This window comes from Aulonocara sp. 'chitande type north' Nkhata Bay, linkage group LG9, assembly GCF_057382095.1.
Source record: "Aulonocara sp. 'chitande type north' Nkhata Bay isolate Kocher_YH1m ecotype deep benthic linkage group LG9, A_spYH_male_GT1.1, whole genome shotgun sequence".
NCBI lineage: Eukaryota > Metazoa > Chordata > Actinopteri > Cichliformes > Cichlidae > Aulonocara > Aulonocara sp. 'chitande type north' Nkhata Bay.
Window position 1 is genome coordinate 37236552 of NC_141352.1, and position 15520 is coordinate 37252071.

Below are 15520 nucleotides of genomic sequence, written 5' to 3' on the forward strand. Positions count from 1 at the left end.
TTGAATTTGGTTCTGATATCACTCATACACAGCATCTGTCGCATGGAGCCAGTTTGAAGAGAAGGCAAGGCTGCACTCTTGTGGAGGATTGTGAGCACATCAATGTCCTGTCCTGCACATTAACTGCACAGTTTGCTGAACCATGTTTAGGTTTGCAAATCAACCAACTCTTGCTTACTGCTCCTAACAAGCTGCACACAGTGTCAACATTTCTGAGTCAAACAATAAGTTTACCACCCACCACAAGTGAGTTCACTGCTACTGAGACCTTAGCCTATCATTTTTTTAATGTCAGGTAAATTCAGAGTTGTTAAAGCAGCTCAACAGCTATTCCTTACTAGTGCCTGCAAGTAAAAGGTTCATTTATGATAACTTACTCCATGCACCAAATCGAACTTTTATACTAGGTGGGGGGTGGAAAGGTATCTCATGCAGTATGCATTTTGCTCATATGCTTGAGAAGGCTGGATCACAGCCTGTCCACACAGAAACTCGACTGGAGCTCAATGTCAAATCGATGTGGGAGGTTACTTATTTTTACTGTTTAGGGTTCCCTGATCTGCCAGCTCCCACTTCAACCCCTGAAAATGGGCAGTACACACCACAGCAGTGTGATAGCATAAGCAGAACACTTTCAGATGAGTGTGGGGTTTGAATCCTGTGTGAAACCAGAGGCTGTGATTTCAACATTTTTAGTGTATTTTCTAATTTTCATCTGGTGAAAAGGAAAAAAGCAAAGGTTGGAACACAATTTATACCTCCTACACCTTTAATTGTAGGGAAAATGAACATGCTTGTTGAATAAGAGGATCAGAATAAATAACCAGGCAACTTTAGTTCTGGTTTGTTTCAGCACTTTTAATTATTATTTAGAGAGGCACAAATACAATTTATAGGGCTACCTTCCTCTATACGTGCACCCACATGCAACTTCCTGTTCCAGTCTGTGAGGCCTGCCAGCGGAGCCGGAAAACAGCAGAAACACACACAGGAAAATACACACATTACTAGTTTTGCGAGGACAATAAGTTAAATGTGTCACTCCCTGGTCCTACATAATAAATATCACTGCTCTGTGCCTAATCCCAAGTCTTAACCTTCAAACAGCCCTTTAAAGAGGGGTTAAACATTTGTTCTCACTCTGGTAAGTCTAATGACCGGTTCACAGAAACACAGCTGTACAGTACAAACACGCTCACACGTGCCTATTCTGCTCATCCTCTCACACAGCCAGAGGTCTTTTACTCTTTCTCAAATTTTCGCCTAATATTTCTCAAACAGTTTCGTTTGGACTAGACTTCCTTTAGTCAGCCGAGCCTCAGCGACAGCTTGAGGTAGATAACATTCTGCAGTCACCTCAAAACAGAGCTGTGTAACACGCACACACACACACACACACCGCTGATGGAAACTTTCTTTGTATTATATAGCATCTTTTGTTTAAGGGTTGACTGTTTTCTTTATGCTAAGTTACTGCTACTCAGCTCAGTAACCAGATTAAACAAGAACAAAAAAAAAAGAATGTCTTCAATAATTTATTTTTACAATTTTCAGCCAGTCAGACTTCCTAAAACTTTACAGTTGGCGCTCACTCGTCTTGTCATTCATCCTTGGTTCCTAAAACTGAAAACTAAAGTGAAACAGTGACATTACTTCATGTAGCATGCAGCAGAAGTCATTTGCTCCTGTCACCCCCGTGGCTTCACCCCTTCTTCTTAACGCTTTCCGTCCAGGGTGCCACCACACACACTGCCCTGTGTGATGAGCATAAAGTGTTTCTGGTGGGTTAAAACAAAATGCAAACAATAAGAAAAAAAAAACTAAAACAAATAACTTCCTCCCCTCTGCCTCGTGTCATAAAACTCGTCTCGAATTAACAGTTAAAAGCAACAGAAGATCAGCGATAATGTAACAAACACCACAAAGACCATATTTGACTGTATTTATAGAGTAACACAGGCATTAACAACTGAACAGAACACAACAAAAACACACAGGTAGCATAAGCAACAATCAAAAGTTCCAGTTTTTCTCTGCAGGGCAGTGTGAGGAAAAGGGAACTTTCTGCTTTACAGAATACTGCGGCGGCTAATTTTGAAAAGAAACTGTGGAGGTACACATGAGGAAGGAGCGGGATCCTTTTTTCCTTCTTCCTCTTGAAATGCCCTTGATAGCGCACCATTAGTTTCATCATATTCATTTCTTTATTCCTGGCAGAAATGAGGGACCTGCATTATAAAAAAAACAAACCTTCATGATTGTTTCTAAAGATTAAAGATGGCCAGAAACATCAGCTACAGTAGGCCATGTGTCAGCTGCAGTCAAAATACTTCCACAGTTTCTTTTAAAGTCATTTTGGCACTCTTTACAGCCCCCCCCCCCCCCAAATCTACTCAATCTGAAACTCAAAGCCGTTAAAATTTTAAATCGGTAAAATGTTCTACGACCAACATTGAAACATGGGTATTAAACAGTATGAAGCAGTCTGCATCCTTGTATCTCCTGTTAGGAACATATTAGAGCTACCAAATGGAAAGTACACAATGAATGAAGACTGAAAACTGGTAGTGCAAAGTCAGCAGTGCTGGAACTGTCAGTACGGGGGTACAATTACACTAATTTAAATGTGTCAATTTGTGCTTTTACATCTTAAATGTATACATTGCTAAAATCAAACAATTGAGAGGCTAAAATATAGATTAACTGTGCAAAAACCTACAAACCAATCGAATTATTTACTAAGCTATCGTCATACAGCTCTTAAAAAAAGAATATATTTCTTGTTCCCAACCAGTTGTTTCTCTAGACACCATTCATGCTTCTAGCTATGGCTTTTTCCCTATTAAGATAAAAGCTACAGTTTGAGGGTGGGAAATCAAAAATGCAGAACCCGAGATCTGAAAGGCTTCCACTCACTAAACTGGGATAAGATGCTTGTTCAGCATCCTCCCAACTGGTCCTTCCATCAACTCATTCAGCTGCAGACATGACTCCACCCTTCAACAACATCAAAGCTCTCCAGTCTAAAACAGAACATTTCAGCAGCTTCTCAACAGACTGACAACATTTCAATGAAAACATCACCCCACATGGAGCTTTGAAAACAGCAAAAGGGTCATTTTTGCACTTTGTGCATCTTAACTTAAATCCATTAAGTGCATGTTTTTCTCAGGTCCAGCAAAACAAAACAAAGACTATAAAGCTCATATCAACACATTCACTTCTTCTCCGCTCGTCTTTACACAGTGAGTGCCATAAACTTGACAACATCGACACAAAGAGGACAGAGTGTGAAAATGTAACAGAACACAACAAGGTTGTCAGATGTAAATGAAAGATATAAAGTGTCTCTATGCTCTATCTTCTGTGCGCAAGGGTTCTCTGGTCCAGCTGGACGCACGCTGTGCTCGGCTTATTCGGCGCCAACGATTTCCTTCATCCTGACGTATTTTAGGTCAACTGTCAGTCATAAGGTGGTCCCGCCTGCCAACAACCCCTGCCCTTCATTAAAAACCAAAATTAGGCTTCTTCCTCACTGCGCGGTTTCCATGGCGATGTGCCAGTGTTGGGTGCAGGGTAGGCCATGAAAGTTTTGGGGGGATTTTTAGGAGTAGATGGTGATGACTTCACGGCCACCACCTCGAACCAGGAGGACCCGATTCAGACCCTCGAGGAGAACCTCCAGGAACTCCATGTCTGAGAAAACAGCAGTCAAGGTAAAGCACACACACAGGCACACCAGGTGTCACACCCCACCTCCCAATGAATGTGCAATGAATGCGTGATCATTGGCCAGTGTGATGCTTTTAGCCACGTGAGAGGAGGGTGGGTCGGGATTATTAGCATAGACATGGCACGTTTTATGCCCAGCTGTTTGGACCCTGCACTGACACAAACCTTGGCACACACTAAGCCACTTTATTGCTCTGCAGTGACTAATGTATATTTACGTTATTCTACTTTGACTCTATTAGGATATTGAGTTGCATACGATTCAACTGTTTTGAGCTATTTGCATGTGTGTTGTGTTTAATTTAATTTTTAACTGTTATAACAAATGAATTGCCCTGCTTTGGCATAAATAAAATATATGTTAGCTTAAATATCCACCTCCTCAGCAGTTTGTGTTCTCTGCCTGTGTCTGTCAGCTGTTCGCTCCACAGCAGGGTGTGTGGCAGGCGGCAACTCCGTATATCACATAACACTAATTAGCACTTACGTGGGTCCATATATAGCCATTTCTGGTTCAAAAAACCCAACATTGTGGCTACAAACATGCTACTGTTGTGTTTAGACCAAACTATTCTGCAACGTACAAATACTCTGCAGTAATTTAAAAAAGAGAGAACCACTTCTTTCTAAAGTACAATCAGCAGATGGATTAAATAACAGAAACACTTCCTTGCGATCACAACCTTTTCCTAATACAGTCGTAACATAAAAACAACCATTTGAAGGATACAGTTTTCATCTCCGCCTCTGTTTCTCGGTGGTCCAGGCATGTTAAGCAGAACCAGATGAGCTCCCTGTGACTTGTTGACCACCACCTCATTCAGCTTGACAGCAGTGTGCATGCGACGGACATTCGTCTGGTTCCTAGTTTGACAAGAGCATCCACAGTGAGAGAAGCCACAATGAAGAAAACATTAATGACCACGATGTCACGTCAGCAACGTTTTACGCAGTAACTCATGCACATTTGACATCAGCTTCAAACACACATGAGAAATGATGCTCGGCACAAGCATTAAGAATTTCACATAACGTGTAGAGGCAGCATTTTGAGAAAGACAGATGAATCTGAATCATGTCAACACTTTATTTAAGATTAGGCCGAAATATAACGTCTTTATTGTGTAAAGAATCATCTGTCTCCTTAAATGCTGCCTCTTCATCTTCACCTTTGTGAGATGATATACAGCACGCAATGTCAACTGCCAAAAGCCAAATTACAAGGCGATGTCACAGGATTTCCAATCCATGCTTTCCATTCAACTATAAATACGGATGATCTGATATCCTCGTGTTGGTGTTGTTCCCAGACCATCATGAAAATGTTGTTCCAGGTTCAACATTGCAAGTGACCAATCACATTGTTGTGATGTTATTCCTTTGCGCGCCAAGCCATTCGTGCATTTATGAAATTCCAATGTTGCAAGGACAATATCAATTCTGCTTACTGTTTATTAAAGGGTTACGGTTAGGGTTAGGGTCAGGGACGTCACAACATTCTGATTGGTCACTTGCAATGTTGATCCTGGAACAACATTTAGTATGATGATCTGGGAACAACACCAACACGAGGATATCAGATCAACCTATAAATACACACTTTTAGTTTAATGCCGTTCTGAATGAATGTTTTTTCTGTTTGACTATTTTTTGAAAACAGTCAATGGAAAGCACAAATTCTCATGTTATAAGCTGTAAATGCAACATAACCCAGCAGAGGCTTTAGCCACCAACATGCTGTTTGAAGCAGGAAGATGAAGTCGGTGCACATTAGGGCATGCAAACAAGGACAACACAGATACATGGAGGTACGAGCACACGAGCTGGAGCACATAGTCACCACAGTAGCAGAACACACAGGGCCTAGGGCAAAGAGAATGCGACTTACAGACTCTCCCACTCTCTAGAAGGAGGAAAAATGGGACAAAACAACAGAAACCAGCTTAGATGCTTCTACATCTGCTCGGCAGCTCTCCCCACCACACTGCATGCTTCCAAATGTCCCAAATGACTCGCAGTGACACCCGAAGGTGACTCGAGTAAACCCCAGAAAGTGACATGGAGCTCTTTGATGTGTAGGGTGAGGGAATCTGAAAAGTTCTTCCGGTTCGGCAAGACTTGGGATTTTGGGGTTTTAACTTAATGAGCCAATGGAAGTGAACTGGGGCATTTCTGATGGAGTCCACTGACAGTGTGGAAAGTATGGGAAGAGAAGGTGTTAGTCTATTAAGTGTGCACACAGATTGGCCATACATTAAAGCTGAAATGGCTGAAAGTGCACACACGCGCACGCACACCAAATGCAGCCTGAATGCACACGCCATGCACAGTTGTCCCATTTCACCCTCTTGGGGTCAGTACTAACACTACTCCTACTCATGCTCCTTCTCTGAGGTTTGGCACCATCCTGAACTAATATCAGTACTGGGTGAGCTTCCGGTCCCTCTGAAATGAACTTTTATGAGATATTACGTTTGAGAAAAATGATTCAAAATGGTGCAAACGTCCCTCACAAGGCACATGCAGTAACACCATGTCACTTTAGTGTATTTTACTAATATAAACTCTTTTTATCTTAAAATTTCAAACCTACAGATCAACATGTTTTTTTTTTAATCTAGCAACAAATACACAAAAGTTTTGTTATTTCTTAATTAAATATTGTTCAGGCAAGCGAGTACTTACGGCTTCATGTTAAACAGGTCACGTACAGCAACGTTGGCATTGCACTCGCGGTTACGGTTACGCTCTGTGAGGAGCTTGTCCTTGGTCCAGGTCATGTGAACCTGCTCGGGTTCAGCATCAACCTTATCGTTTATTGTGGCGTGAGATGCCGTGTTTCTGTCGTGGATGAGCTGGGCCTGGAGGCGATGCAGAGAGTAGGATGAGGACAAGAGCAGAAGATTAGTGGATATGATTATTACCAAGAGAAGTTTCAGGGCACAGGAGAAAGAAAACAAAAGAGAAAAGGAAATGGGAACTCATCCAACATACCCCCTAAGGCCTGTCAGATAGACTTTTCTCATCAACAACACCTCTCATGTGAACTCACTTTATAATAGATCTGAACTACTTTCAGCGCTTACAGTCACAGCTACTTTTTCCATTATATATTCAGTGACCAGTTTTAGATAATTGTACTTAGCAAACAGTTGTGGTATAACCATACGACGGTGTGGGGGAACTCCAGGCCACAATGCAAGTTTTAGATATCATCCTGTGTCAACACAGCTGATTTAAATGGCTAAATTACTTCCCCAACATGTATTGGAGTCCTCCACAGGGGTGCTAATGAACTAATCAGTTGATAAAACATCTAATCACTTGTTTTACTGGGCTTGATACTACATGTAAAAATTCTTTAAATAAAGAGGAAAAATGTTTTTTTTTTGTAGCTGGCTAGCCATTTATCCAAAATATTAAGCTAACAGTTTATTACTTTTTCCACACGCCTAACAATTTAACAATTAACCTAAGATTTTATACTCTTAGCAATCATTTTACACCTAGCTATTTCAACAGTTTTCTTTTGCCATTTAGTTCAATCAATGATACTGTACATTTCTTTTACTGTTAATTTTCCCTGTTGTTCAGGTGTGCTTAAGTTTTCAAATACAGTAATTTGCAATTTCAGTTTTTTTCATACGAGTTGGACTAATCTTTCAGGATGCTGAACCTTCTGCTTGTGCACAAGTATCCCTTTTGGAACTTGGGAATTGCTGATATAATATCAATGGTATGACAGGACTGAAGGGAATGATGACATTTAAGAAAGAAGAGTGAATAGCGACAGAAATACAAACCTTTACAACACCACACGTGGTGGATGTGATGGTCCCAACAACTGAAACATTTATGTGTGCAGGTAGCGGTTATAGTAAAGTATTGTGCAAACTCAAAGGTGATAAAAGGTGTTTAAATGTTAACACATGCTTTGTAAACTTTTGGTGTGTGGATAGCACAGAAATAGTGCACAGCACGATATGTCCCACGGAGTGGAGCACATCATATGTGATTAATACATTAAATACCATTGAGTTTTGTTGGATTTGACAACAATAGTGGTCACTACTGTTCAATATCAGCAGTTACATCTGAACTAATGCCACTGACAGAGAAGAAGAATACATTATCTGCTGTAAAGCTGTGAACAGAGCTGTCTTTCTTCACTAGTACCGTGTTTACATTTGACTGACGCTTAGTTTATCTTAAAAAACAAAAACAAAACAGTGTTCTCTGATACTCCAGCAGGCTAATAACACAGAAGATTTATTAAAGGTAGATTTGTTTTATTCACTGAAGGTGCTGCAAATAAATCAGTGTAATACAAATATTTTTGTTTTCTGTAGTATAGTATTTTTAACCTTAACTACCCACTGTGGTAAAACCAGACAGATACAGTGGGAAGAATGAATGGTAGGAGGGTGGAGGGAGGGATGATGTGTAGGTTCTGACTATGGTTAGAATGGAGCAGAAAGAGGACAGTATTGTCATTTTCAAAGATAGTAGATAAACAGCACCCTCCCCTCCCTCCCCTAAATGTGAGAATCAAACTGTTCAGCTGTAAACACATGAGTCTGATGGTATTAGTAACGTGAAATGTTATTTACACTCTTCAGTTTTCTTAGACAATACTGCCCACTCTTGCCAGGGGGTGAGGAATAGGTGGGGTGATGGAGGTAATGGGCCAGGCAGCAGTTTCAGGATGCAATGGGCTGGTATTCACAAAGCAGCTCTTGCTGACTACACAGTAGCAGGTAGCACTACTGTTGGGCTAATCTGGACTGGTGGCTTTAATGATCAGATGTTCTGGTATAATAAAGCATCTACTTTTGCTGGACAGTCGTAAATTTAAACAAAGGTTATAAGCAATTTTTAGCCTGAACAACATCAAACACACAAAAGATCCAATTGGGAGGAGACACAAATCCCATGGGGGTTGCATCACAGAGGTTATCCGGCATTTAAAGGAAAAAAGAAAATGATAAATAAAAATCTGCCAGGTTAAGTATACGGTGTTGCCATGGTTACCCCTTGTGGATAAAAGAGGGGGGGCACTGAAAGAAGCCACTCAAACATGAATTGGCTTATTACCAGTAACAGTAAGTTTGTAGTTGTGGGCAAAGCAGAAGATTGCATTTGTGCGTCTTACTGCTGGCTTTGGCCAGACAGAACTGGTGAACTGGCAGCAAAGACATGATATATCATGGTTATTTATCACTCTACTACCCTAGAATAAGACCAGTACACCAGCCATGTGGTGATACTAAGGATAAACTAGAAGGTTAAAATAACAAAGGGTTACCCAGAGAACCCTGCTCACCAATTTTGTGTAGAGCTTTGATCATGACACTAAAGATGTGTATTAGACATCTGCGTTAAGGCAAGCTTGTTAAGTAGAACAAAACTGCATTTCCAACAAGAAGTCAACATTAGAGTGTTAAATGCTCAACTTGGAACTATGTCTTCATCATAAAGATGGAAATTGTGGGATCTGATTTCCTTCCTTACTACATTTTCTCCAAACTTCCCTCTTTCTATCTTTATTTATTACAGTATGCATTACGTCCATTGTCCACACTATTCCAGTAACTCAGTAATAATGCAACGCTGATCACTTGCGCATATTTTTCTGGCAAATGTGAAACAGAAAATGTGATTTTAAAACGTGATGATGATAATGCAGCCAAATGATGAGCAACACCTGTAGCCAAAGATGGAGCTTTGTGAAGACGGGCCTGTGTCGTTACCAGTAAGGGAACAATGGGTTGACAAGATCAGCTACCTCATCCTCCTGAGCATCCTCCGTCGTTGAGGACTGCCGGCTGAGGCTCGCGTTCTCGGCAGGGCCCTGGTTCTTCCTCCGGATTGAGCTACGCGATTCGTCAGTGATACTCTGAATCTGAATGGTGCGGCGAGGCCCAGAAAGGCAGTGGCAGATGAACAGGAAAAGGGGCCAGCAGGCATTTAGCTTGATGTTGGGCCATGAGTGACTTCAGTGTCATAGACTGTTATTCATGTGAATGACCTCTTAGTTGTTTTTTAAATACTATCTGGATGAGTGAGTAAATTGATTGCTGTGCTGTGTGTGCTATTAATCATTTTGCATGTACACATATACATGCAATGTATTAAAAATGCATACAGTAGGAATAAATGCATTTAACTGAGTATAAAAAAATGCATCCACATTTGTTGAACAGCAGCAAACAGACCAAGTGAAGGTTTGTTTTTAGCGCTTCTTTACCTCTCTCTCCCTCTCAGTCCTGGAAAGGTGCATCTGTTTCAGCATCTGCGACCTCTGCTCCATCACAAGAGTCTTTTCATAGGTGAAGGCTGAGATGTCATTGTCATGCTGCAAAGGGGATAAACACGGGCGTTACAGCAGCCACATTATTTTTCAGGGACGATGCCAATGTGGGTCCTCTGACAAACTCCTCACAACATTCATCATATTAAGACAAAAGTAGGCACTGAATTGTTGAAAAACTTCAATAACCATCCTGCTTCCCATTGCACTTAGACATGAATACCATTCAGGGCTATCCTTGGCTGATGCTCACCATCTCTACAACTTCCACCTCTGCATCCAGTCGCAGGTGATAAAGGAACATCTGGAGATCTTTCTTCATTTGGATGCTGTTGTCGTCCATCTGAGCTACAGTAAAGATGCGCATCTTACACTTCCTCCACACCTGGAGGGGAGAAAGGCACCATTATTATGGAAGATATGGAGTAACAGCACGGTAAACAGGATGGATAAGGGACAGAAGAATGTCAGGCGGGACAGATGGGTGTGAAAGAAAGGCTCTGGGTGGAATAAGAAATAGAAGAAAATGCTGCTGAGCTTAAGATGGTTTCAGGAATAAACACAATCCAAACTAGTCCAACCAACCTTGTGCTGTCGAAGCAGGAAGGGCAGCAGCATCAGCAAGCCCCCATCGTGAACCACCCACCACACATCAATAGTGCCCTCTCCTAGGCGGTCCTGGTTGGTGGGGAAACTGTCCACATTCTTAGCCACAAGTAAGGCCTGATGGGCTGCTGTGGTTTCCCGGATTGTCTCTGGATGAACAGAAGGACAGACAGAGGGTCTATGAGAGATAAATCACTGTGCTGCATTAAGTCACGGCCATCTTGACAGAGTAATGACAGACAGCAAATGTCACATACGATGTCTTCTCTTTATCTACACTGTATTTTAAAATAAATTACGACATATATTCTGTTATTGTGTCCCTATTTTTGCAATTCTACTGCACGGTACCTATGAAATTCCTCCATGACTGTGGGTCATTGGACTGTTTCCAGGCTCCAGGCCAGGCCATCAGGACTGTGTTGTGCTTCATGCCTCCCAAGCCTGCAGACTGGATGAGGTGTGAGACACCATCTCTAAGGTTGGAAGACACTACAACATGACAGAATCCTTTGGTACGCTCTGCAGACATTGCAGCCTTAATGTTCTGTAGAGAGAGAGAGAGAGAAAAAGAGGACAGGGATTTCATCGTTAATCATAAAAGAGACTAAAACTGATTCACTATTAAAGTTGCACCAACTGACAAAACAAAATGTGTTTTTTCCAGAGAAGATATGGCTACACTACAGCAAAGTTTCCCTGCTTAGCTAAGCTAACACTTCAAATAACCTATTTGTTAGTTACTCACATCCATTCAGGATAACTTGTACTGATGGATCTGAACAATAAATAATTTTGTACATCTGTAAAGTTGCTTCTGGGCATGACTGCTTCAACAGAAACTGTTTTTAAGGAGGATAAAAGTTAAAACCAGCCTGAAAGAATCACATGAATTGCTTATTATGGCCAGTAGGTGGCAGAGTTTATCTGCAGTTAGAGTCTATAAAATGCTCTAAATGCAGCTTGATAGTACAGATTTGCCTTTGGGTCCAGTGATGAATCTGAAGCCCTTGAAGCACAGATAAGATAGCAAGCATTACAACTGATATTAAATTATTAGCAACTGCAGATCAATATTAATGACAGTATCGCCACCTGCCTTTTATTTGCACACTTGTGCGCGTGCTTCCCCACCATACCTGCTCAGCCTTCTTAGACTCCGACTCCTTAGTGAGGTAGGTTCCCTGCAAAACATTCCCCACTATTGTCAGGCCTTTCCCTGCCTTCAGCTGGGTGGTGAAGGAGACCAGGCGAGGGTGTTTGACTGCTTGATCTGAGTCCACGTTCAGAAGCACCAAAAGCTGAGGCCTATGCAGATCGAGAGGGGAAAACAGTCTGGCTTAATTTTACTTCATTCTTTTAAACTTCAGGAATAAAAACAACACCAACAAATATTTTGGATTTAAATTTTTTGCACAATTATCAGGTGCACAAATTCAAATTACAGTGCAAGGCCTGTAATCATGTGACATAACAGCTGTTTGTAAAGAAAATACTGTTGAAATGTTGGTGCGGCAGTATTATTGTCGCACTATTGGTTCTCACTCAGCTTTGCAGGGACATATGTTGAAGGTAGACAGTGAAAAAGAACAGCTGGTAACTGGAAACAGCAGACCCTTAAGAAGAGTACCCACTGGTTTGGAAAGAAGGACTTCAAGGTCAGTGTGAGCCTCACAGTATGAAGGCTTATCAGCTGCTCATGACAGATTAGGAAGGGAACCAAAAGATTAATGAAATTCATCCTCTGTGTCTATTCTTGTCTTGTTATTGTCCATCCCAACACAATATCAACTGTAAACACACACACCCTCAAACACCCATACCTCCAGTTCTTGGTGTGAGGTGGAGCATCCTCAAGTCGATTGAGGGCATAGCGGGCAGCATTAAGAGAGAGGCCTCTGATACCGTCACCCCATTCCTTCTCTGCCCTGTTAAAGCAAACAAATGAATGAAAAGCACTCAGTGATAAGAGAAAAGTAGCAATCCATTTAGGGCAGTAAGAACTCCTTTAGGGATCATATGCAGTTTATTGCGGCAACATGAGCTACTTTTAACACGGTGCAAGCAAAAATAAAACAAGAACCTCAAGAGCTTCTCTCCAGATAAATTATTTCCTCTCTTTACAGTGTACTGAGTTTCTCGGTCACATCCATTATCTCGCAATCTTACCCTCGGTATTCAATGTATTTGTAGATGCAGCCAGCGATGACCATAGCAACAATAGCGTAATACCAGGAGGAGATGAACATAATAGCAAGACATAAGCTCATTCCAAGGAAGGACAAAGCCCTGAAAACAAGAAAAGAAAAGATTAAAAAACAATTTACATGCTCATTTAGTTTTCTGTGCATTCATGGAAATGTCTTTATAAAGTGAAAACAGCTCAAGCTAGAGAGATGAGAGGCTTAGGATTCAATAGAGTAATCAAAATCCACAGCTAACAATAGTGCCGTTTGCCATTGTCCTTAACCTGTGTTGTGGAATTAATCTTCAGTAAAGGCTAAATGGATGTGCCTGTGGCTGTGAAGGTGTCTGTGTATGAGGGATTCCTGCCACACGTCCAAAAATCAAAAATCTAATTTGATGGCTTCAAATTAACGAGGACCTTTAACAGTCTGTGGACACCAGTTCGACATATAATACAAGATATATGATGTAAACATGCAAGGATGTTTACCACATCACCCACCAGTGGTAGTACTTAAAGCGTGGTCTCCAGTTAGGCGTTCGCAGCAGGGTCTGAACAGCACAGGCAAGATTCACAAAAAGGTAGCACATGAGGAAAAACCTGTTGAGGAGGGAAAACAGCAATCCAAAAGTTCTGGTCACTTTTCAAATAATAAATCTCCACTTTATGATCTACTGTAAGCAGCTGTATACTTGGGGGATCACAGACTTGATCTGCTGAGCTACTTTTATGGAATGAGATTGCATAATATTTCTTTCAGATACTGACATTGACAGGATGGGCGCCACAGCGTCCAGGGAAGCGATGAGGATGCCGATCTCACAGATCCCAGCAGTCAGCAGGAGAGCCCAGGTTGGTTCCCCATTGGCTTTCCCGTGACCAAACACCTACGAGCAGATGCAACCAAGTGTGAACGTTGAGGCACGTAAGACTAGAAACTGAAAGTATTAGTGTCTGCTGTTAGTGCTGTTTGAGTCAAACCGTCAAACCTGTAGAAAGGGTACAATGCCATCTCGTGCAATAGCCTGCAGCAGGCGAGGGGCACCGGTCAAACTCTGCAAACCAGCCCCACAGCAGGAGAAGAACGAGCCAATCACAATAACCCAGGGAGAGGGCCATGACAGGGTGCCGATAACAAGGTTCCCCTTTACAGAATCGCCAAATCTGCAACGCAAAAACAATTATGTGAATGACAAACGCTGTTATTCACAAATATTGGAAGATTTAACAAAAACTGACAGGACAGTGTGGTGATGTTTTTATTCCTGTTTAAACCATTGGATGCTATAAATGAAGTAGACGTGCATGTTTGAGGCATATTTTCTCTCCATTTCCATTATTAAAACACATTCATTCAGCACACTGTCCATAGTAACGTTGAATATGTTAAGCTCTTACTTATCTCGAAGCAAAACTCCTTCAATACAGGCGCCAAACAGAACCACGGAGGTGATATCTGGGAAGCAGAGCTAAGGAGAACGAACTGCAAAGCTGTACACACTGAAATCAACCACATCCTGGCTGGTGGTTAATATTAGTCTTTAATTCTTGATTTTAAGTTCCTCAAAGATGAAAAAATCTGGTGACTGTTAGATAATCTTCCACTGGCAAGTTTAATAATAAACTGTGGTCGAATCAGTTTTTCACTTTTCTGGATCAGAGGTGTAATAAGATTTTTTTTTATTTATCAGTGTTCTGTGTGACTTGTTATCATATCTGGTAACAGTGCGAGGTTGAAGGATACAGATGATGGAAGTGGTAGTGATAGCGAGGATGGTCCCAATGGGAATGGACTTCTGGGCATCTCTCAAGTCACCTGAGCGGTTTGAACCAGCCATGATACCTGAGAGGTGACAGGGTCACAGTCAAAAGTCAAACAGGTCATCTTCAGAGACTCCTATGGCTGTCTCTCAGCCATAACGGATGTTAAAAACTGTCATGCACGTGTACAAAGAATGAGTCTGTTGCTTATGGCGCCAGCTTACCGGTGACAGAGGGAAAGTAGATGCCGACCAGCAGTGTGAAGAAGGTGGTGATGTCGTTGACTACATAGGGCATGTAGATGTCCTGGGTTGGGTCGCCACCCTCAACCGATGGCAAGTTGCTCTTTTCCACCAACATACCCAGAGGGCCGTATGTCGACCACATATTTTCTACAAGAGAGACAGAAATATTCTAATTCATACTGCAAACAGCATAATGTGTTGTGAAACGCATGTACTCCCAGGACACAAGTTTAACTGTTTAACTCCTCTCTGGAGGGGAGAGGGAGGGGAAACAGGTGGACAAAGGAGGGGGGAACAACTAAGCTGTAGTGCCTCTTCACCTCACTGTGCAATACCTTTCATGCAATACTTTTGTTAATAGTCAACAGTGCAATAGACTCCATACTTGAAATGTGCAATTCACTTGTATTTTTATTTGTATTCCTATTTATTCTATTGATCCCCTTCGTATATTTTATTTATATATGTCTCTGTATTTATATGTGTGTGTGTGTGTGTGTGTGTGTGTGTGTGTATATATATATATATATAATATTCTGTAACTGTAACTTCTGTCGGTGCTGTGCTTTTGGAAACCGAATTTCCCAGAGGAACCCACCCGAGGGATTAATAAAGTTTTATCTTATCTTATCTTATCTTATCTTATCTTAAGTTATCGAGAAGAGATGATGAGCAGCG

At 41.5% G+C, this 15520-nt stretch overlaps 1 protein-coding gene across 1 annotated transcript; it reads right to left on the reverse strand.

Moving 5' to 3' along the window:
- Nucleotides 1-832: 832 nt before the first annotated feature.
- LOC147322767 (solute carrier family 12 member 5-like) lies at nucleotides 833-15010 on the reverse strand. Its single transcript, XM_086307339.1, has 18 exons — nucleotides 14822-15010; nucleotides 14581-14679; nucleotides 14235-14292; nucleotides 13826-14000; nucleotides 13605-13723; nucleotides 13338-13436; nucleotides 12818-12937; nucleotides 12472-12576; nucleotides 11788-11956; nucleotides 11000-11195; nucleotides 10628-10797; nucleotides 10296-10427; nucleotides 9980-10087; nucleotides 9518-9634; nucleotides 6418-6593; nucleotides 5621-5635; nucleotides 4463-4596; nucleotides 833-3696 (listed from the first exon to the last, which is right to left on the reverse strand). The coding sequence occupies exons 1-18, from the start codon at nucleotides 14982-14984 to the stop codon at nucleotides 3605-3607; spliced, it is 2247 nt and encodes a 748-aa protein (XP_086163465.1). The 5' UTR covers nucleotides 14985-15010; the 3' UTR covers nucleotides 833-3604.
- Between the last annotated feature and the right edge of the window lie 510 nt (nucleotides 15011-15520).